Source organism: Arvicola amphibius, chromosome 1 (assembly GCF_903992535.2).
Source record: "Arvicola amphibius chromosome 1, mArvAmp1.2, whole genome shotgun sequence".
Lineage (NCBI taxonomy): Eukaryota > Metazoa > Chordata > Mammalia > Rodentia > Cricetidae > Arvicola > Arvicola amphibius.
Window position 1 is genome coordinate 61,582,528 of NC_052047.1, and position 7,251 is coordinate 61,589,778.

Genomic DNA, 7,251 nt, shown 5'->3' on the forward strand with positions numbered 1-7,251 from the left:
AACAAACAAGCGGCCTCCAACAACAAATAACACTGAAAAGCCTGAAATCTCAAAGTTTAGACCCTGATCCTCAGAAAGCAGCATTCAACCAATCTGGAGCAGATTTCAGGCACCAATATTTTAACCTCTGATGGTTCTAAGTGACACCCAAGGGAGAGGACAACTGGTAGACTTAGACTGGCAATTGCTTACAACACAGCACACACCTCATCTTCCATGCCCATCATAGACACTGTTTACTAATAAACCCCTTTTAGCAAAAGCTTCTAAAAGATATTTGATTATAAATGCTGCTGGATTAATCCAACATATATATTTTAAAAATGCCTTGATTTCAAAATTTAAGTCAAATGAGATGTTACTTTGGAGAAGAGGTTTTGCTTTTGTTTCCACAGGAAATGAGAGGCTGTGGATTCATTCTGGGCTAAGAAAAATCAGGTTTGATCAAGGAAAACCCCCTGAAAAATCACCAATAGGAGCAGATGGTCCAGATGATCCAACATTTCAGAGGACCTCTGTTTGGAGTTTCCTTTGAGTTCTGCATCCAGAACAGTTTCAAGACTGCTGGCTGAGATGATCAAGCCTCACAGAATATTCCATTCAGGACTTGACCATAATTCAAAATTTTCTGTAGGTCCCCATAAGATTATTAGCACCCAAAATCAACAGGAAGTAGCCTGGAATACTATGCCCACATTCCCCAAAAATGTATTATAGATGTTTTTCTTCTTTAGAATGTTGATTACAATTTGTTATAAATAATGGTCAGGAGAAAAGCTAAATGAAGGATATTAGATTCAGAGTTCTTGTTTTTAAAAAAAAATGGGGGAAGTGCTGTGGGGCAATGGCCTTTTATCCTATCACTTGTACTATTTTTAATAAAATGCTGATTGGACAGTAGCCAGGCAGGAAGTAGAGGTGGGCAACAAGAACAGGAGAATTCTGGGAAAAGGAAAGTTCAGTCTGCAATTGTCACCCAGACATAGAGGACGCAGATGAGAATGCCTCGCTGATGAAACGTACCAAGCTGCATGGCTAACACAGACAAGAATTGTGGGTTAAGATGTAAAAATTAGCCAGGTGGTGGTGGCTCATTCTTTTAATCCCAGCACTCGGGAGGCAGAGGCAAGTGGATCTCTGTGAGTTCAAGGCCAGCCTGGTCTATAAGAGCTAGTTCCAGGATAGGTTCCAAGCTTCAGAGAAACACTGTCTCGAAAAAAAATTAAAAAGATGTAATAATTAATTAATAAGAAGCCTGAGATAATAGGCCAACCAGTTTATGATTAATGTAGACCTCTGTGTATTTCTTTGGGAATGAATGACTGTGGGACCTCGTGGGACAGAAACCTCTATCAACACACTGTTACAGGACTGTAGGCACAGTTTCTCTGTTCCAATCTCCTGCTTTCAAATAACTTACAGTCACTTCCCAAATAACTGACTCAGAGACTTAATATAAATTGTAAATTCTCATCCAATAGCTCAGGCTTGCTACTAACTAGCTCTTACAATTTAACCCATTTCTATTCATCTGTGTACTGCCCTGAGGCTTGTGGCTTTTACCTCTATCCCATTTTGTGTGTCCAACTCTTTCTCCATCTTCCTGGTAACTCCTCTGACTCTGCCTTTCCTCATCCTATCATTCTCAGTTTGACTTTCCCACCCAACTTTATCTTGTTCAGCTATTGGACACTCAGTTTTATTTTAAACCAATCATAGTGATATGTAATCAACAGTATACCGAAGGATTATTCCACTGCACAGGGCCCTTTGAAGAGCTCAGAGAGCCAACATGGAGAGGAATTTACCCCTAGACCAGGCCACAGGACAATCTGTGTGAAAGAGTGCCCCTTTGCTTGGGTCTCCCTAAGAAGCTGAAAAGGAGAGTTTCTGAGGAAATGACTCTTCATATCCTACTACTGCCAGTGAGAGAAAAAAGACCCCCAACTGAAAACCAGATATAAACTCTGGGTCCACCGCTTACATGTCATATGACCTTGGATAAGCCACTGAAGGTCTCGATGCCTCAGTCTCCTCATCTGTAAAATGGGGAAATTGTAATATGTAAGGTGAATTGAGAAAGCCAAATGAGAGTCCAGAAAAGCCATCCATGGGAAGCTTTAGTCTTAGCCCAAGGGTTGCTCATCCACTGCTCTCAGGGCCTCTCTTTTCATCTTAGAGAAGGTCCACGGGGATGGTCTGCCCACTGGAATGGTCTGCTGATATGAGTAAATGATCCAGGGAGCTGAGATCTGAATATTCTGAGCTTCCCAGAAGCCCCTCTTCCCATGAAGGAGAGTGAAGAACCTGGGAACAGGAAGATGGCTCTGTGGGAAAGTGCTTGCTCTGCAGGAATGAGGACCTGAGTTAGATTAGATTAGATTAGATTAGATTAGATTAGATGATTCCAAAATGCCCACATAAAATCAATGAGTACCTGCAACAGGAGGATCCCAGGGTCTCACTAGTCAACCCACCCAGTCAAATTGGCTCCTTATTTTTAATGAGAAAACTTCTCCAGCTGAAAATTAGGAGAAGCAATTGAACAATGTCAGCTTCTGACCCCAAACTCAGAGATGATTACCCCTGAACACACATGTACATAAGCACACACACACACACACACACACACACACACACAAAGGATTAAAGACCCCTTGGCCAGGCTGCCTGGATTCATAATCATAAGCTATGTGTGCACAGACAGGCTGTTTCACCTACTAGTGCCTCTGCATCTGTAAAATGGCCTAACTATACTTTCTGGAATATGAAAGTCACAAAGTTCATGCAACCATGGGACCCTGCTGTAGTGACAATGGCTGCGGTTGCTGCAGACACTGGCACACACCCTCTCATCCATGGTCTCTAAACTTCACCAGCCTCCTTTCTCTTCTCTAGCCTGATAGAGCACAGTCCTTTTCCAGACTCTGACACCTGCCATTCCCTCTGCCCAGACAGCTTTTTCTCTTCAGAGATACCTCCCCTGATAACCCCAAATGTAGCCACAGCTTTTTCTTTTGTGTGTGTGTTGCAGCCATTACCACTGCCTGATGACTGTCTTGGGTGGAATGGTCGAAGGCAATGCAATATGAACTTCCCTGAGCCCATTAATACTAGGCTCCAAGACAATAGAGAATTTGACAGATGACTGTGTTCCCAGCATGTAAGACAGTGTTGTGCATGTGTAATATGGAAATAGTACACAGGAGGAATGATGTCTTCGAGAGGGGGTTTTTACGGTCCTCAAAAGATGCACTTCCCATAACACGGACCCCTTTAAACTGAGACATTTGCCCCGCCCCACGCGTTGGCTTACCACAACCTGATCTATAGGCAGAATTAACTGTCTATTAGCTTCTAAATGTTCAAGTTTCTCAAACTCTGCTTCTGTGATGGAGGATGAAAGAGAGAGAGAGAGAGAGAGAGAGAGAGAGAGAGAGAGAGAGAGAGAGAGAGAGAGAGAGAGAGAGAGAGAAATAGGCATCTAAGTCAACAAGGATTCTCAGGGTCAAAGATGTTGGGAAATGATATTCACACACTTGGGATTCAGAGCACTCAAAAAAAAAGCTCCCAGAGCCCAACAGGGAAAATGAGTAGCAACCCCTGGTGTGTTCTGTTTCTCAGACTCAACCTTTGATCATCCGCATCATGAAACACAGTTGGAAAGTTAGTGTTCTGGTCATTTGACAGAGTTCAGGGAGGCCTAGAGAAGAGGGAAGGAAGAGTTGTAGGAACCAGAGAGGTCCAGGACACCACAAACATGGCCCACAGAATCAACCAAGCAGGACTCACAGGGGCTGAAGGGAAGATCACAGAGCCTGCAATGGTCTGCCCTATGTCCTCCACATATAGGTTATGGTTGTGTAGCTTGGTGCTCCTGTGGGACTCCTAACAGTGGGAGTTGGGGCTGTCTCTGACTCTTTCACCCACTCTTGGGACCCTTTTTCTCATACTGGGTTGTCTTGTCCAGTCTTGATTTGAGGACTTGTGTCTAGTCTTGTTGGAACTTGCTATGCTAAATTTGGTTGATATCCCCTGGGAGGCCTGCTCTTTTCTGAAGGGTAACTGAACTGGATCTGAGGGAGAGGGGAGATGGGGTAGTCTGGGAGGAGAGAAGGGAGCAGAAACTGTGGTTGGGATGTAATGTATGAGAGAAGAGGAAAAAACCCGAAAAGTTAGTCCTCAAGTCTTCCCTTTTACAAGTGCATCCAGAAACTGAGTACCAGAGGGCCATGGGCTCACTCGGGATAATGCAGCCACCTCCAGAATCCTGACACAGTGCACGCTTCCCAGCACCTGCCTGTGCTCCCAGGAAGCTGCTTAGCTATGGGTTTGCAAGAAGTCAAACCCTGAACACAGTCCTCAGATCCCAGTATCAGTTTGACAAAAACCATAGGACTCAGAGTGAAGATTGCTCTCAGCCTCACTGCTCAGAAAATGATCCATTCAACAAGCGTTTATTAAGCACGATGTGGCAGGCACTGCACGTTTTACAAGAAACAAGACACGGCTGTTCAGACAACTCATAACACAATGATCCGTAAGGAAACCGAGATTGATTGAACTGTCCTTGAGAAGCCGTCTTTGAAGCAGGGGAGTGTATACACAGTTCATTTGCTCTTGTTATATTTTTACATTTGTGCAAATGAAATCATTCCAGAATAAAGTACCCTTCGCTGTGCTCAGCACAGAGAAGGAAAGACAGACAGGTGGGCTCCTTTGTGAGTCCCTCGCCCTATGCGTGCATCTGGTCACTTGTCACCCCTGGCTTCTGCATGTGGGTTGAAGTCCATTCCATTCACTACTGGCTGCAAACAAAAATCGTCTGCTTCCAAGCAGGATTTTGGTGTCGAAGCATATTGAAACATATCACATCTAAAAGACCCTAGAAACGTGGTTTGCGGAACCCATGCCGCTCTGAAGCACTCCAGATGAGAGGTGGAGGTGACAGGGCTGTTATTCAAGGTGGCCTTTCAATGAACGGAGAACCTTTGTCTGGCTAGCAACTAGGACCGTTGCCTCCTGTGATCCTAGAAGAAGGGTCCAAGAAATAAGACTAATGGAGCATGAGGCTTGAGAAGTCTGAATCTAACACTGTGGAGGTGAAGCTAGCTTTCAGTGTGCCCTGGAGGTGTGACTGACTGATGGAAAGAAAGCTGAGAAATCAGCAGTTCCTCAAGGCCCCCTGGCAGGTGTGTTCCCTAAACCACACTGCTCAGAAAACAAAAGTGTGCTCCAAAACCCAGCTGTCTTTTAAGAGCACGCTGAGGCTTTCCCAGGAGCGGCACTCACTGGGGTTCCGCCAGGAGCAACACTGAACCAACCTGCAACACAAAGGGGACTCCCCCACCTGCAAGCACATGACCTGTGACCTCATTAAAAACCAGAACAAATCAGGAAAACATCCCAGGCCCAGGAAAGGGCCCCAGCCTAAGCTAAACAAAGCACCGGGCTACAGACCTAAGTCTCTGGTAAGTCATAGTGCACCCCAACTACTGCCCCTCAGAGAACTGTCGTTTAAAAAGCAACCCAGGCACAAATCACAGAATAAGCCTATGTCAGGAAGGTTAAGATGACGTATGCTATTAAAGGACCAGGGTTATTTCTCTCTTCCCTAATGGGAATACTTTTCTGAATAAACACAAAATATCTGAAGTTATTACAATAGCCTCGGCTAATTTTCTCAGCTAAGAATCATTTGGTTTCTATGCAGCTGGACTACAGAAAGCATATGCATACTGGGAGTGTGTGTGTGTGTGTGTGTGTGTGTGTGTGTGCCTGCTAATATGGCTGTAGTTGTATATTCCCATGAGAGTGTTTCTAAGCAGTTTTATGGAAACAGTTGGGGGTGAGAGGGGAGATTTTGCCTAAGGAAAGCTCCTCCTCCTCACAGTTAAGCTCCCAGACAGATTGGGCAGCCGGTTCACCATCTGGGGTGGTTGGAGAGATTTGGGACATGTGATCAAAAGGCCCCTCCTCCTCCTCCTCCCCCACCTCCCTGTCTCCAGAGGACACCACATTCGGGATCATGTGGACATAGGCAGCAGCGATCTCCTTATGGAAGACGGTGTCTTGATTGTAGGAGATGAGTTCATTGCTGATGTTCACAGTCTGCACGGGGGTCCGGAAGCAGAGGTGGTTGCATCCCAGCAGCTGGGCGAACACCTTCCGGAAGTCAGCATTGAAGGCATAGATGATGGGGTTGAGAGAGGAGTTGGCCCAGCCGAACCAGACGAATATGTCAAAGGTGGTCTCACTGACGCAAGGGAAGCCAGTCCTTGGGCCCTGGGCATCCCCACTGCTGCAGAAAGGAACCATACAGTTCAGTATAAAGAAAGGTAACCAACAACACACGAAGACCCCCATGATCACTGACAGTGTCTTGAAAACCTTGGTCTCCTTCTTGATGGATGCTCGCAGGCTGGGGTCAGGTTCGCAGGCCCCGCGACTCCGACAGCTCTGAGCATGCTCAGCTGCCCTCTCCAGGGAGGAGATCCGGCGGATCTGCACCTGGGCAATGCGGTAGATGCGAGTGTAGGTCACGATCATGATGGCCACCGGGATGTAGAAGCTGATGAGCGAGGAGGAGATGGCGTAAGTTCGGTTCAGGCTGGAGTCACAGTTCTCTGCCATGCCTTCTCGCTCCCAGCCTTCCTCCCAGGGCGTCCCATTGGACAATAGGTCCTCTCGGCTCTGGGAGCCTGCCTTGTCTCTGTGCCAATTGAGTTGAACCGGAATGAAGGAAATGAGGATGGACAAGGCCCAAACCAGGCCCACCATGACCAGGGCTACGCGCTGGGTCATCTTGCGCTCGTAGCGAAAGGGCCTGGAGATAGCCCAGTAGCGGTCTACACTGATGATACACAGATTCAGGATGGAGGCAGTGGAACACATGATGTCAAAGGCCACCCAGACATCGCAGAACGCCCCAAAGGGCCAGTACCCAGCCACCTCAGCTACGGCCTTCCAGGGCATGACCAGCAATGCCACGAAGAGATCCGAGACTGCTAAGGATACGATGAAGATGTTGGTCATCTTGGCGCGCAGGTGGCGGCTGCGTACGATGGCTGCACACACTAGCACATTGCCAAGCAAGGTCCAGACTATGAGGAGAGTCAGGAGGCCGGCGGTAACCACCTGCGCGGGTCCCAGCTGGGCCGCTGAGTCCCCTGGGGCGCCCGCCTGCGCTAGCTGCCGCAGCAGCCCCAATCGCGCCCGATGCGCGGTGCCATTGCGCCCAGGCGGAAGCAT

At 47.2% G+C, this 7,251-nt stretch overlaps 1 protein-coding gene across 1 annotated transcript; it reads right to left on the reverse strand.

Moving 5' to 3' along the window:
- Positions 1-5,820: 5,820 nt before the first annotated feature.
- Positions 5,821-7,251, reverse strand: Drd5 (dopamine receptor D5). The gene has a single exon (XM_038331674.1). It carries the CDS (start codon positions 7,249-7,251, stop codon positions 5,821-5,823), a length of 1,431 nt encoding a protein of 476 aa, XP_038187602.1.

Coding starts and splice junctions, on each gene's coding strand:
- Drd5 (XM_038331674.1), bottom strand. CDS start 7,251: ATGCTTCCGCCTGGGCGCAATGGCACCGCGCATCGGGCGCGATTGGGG.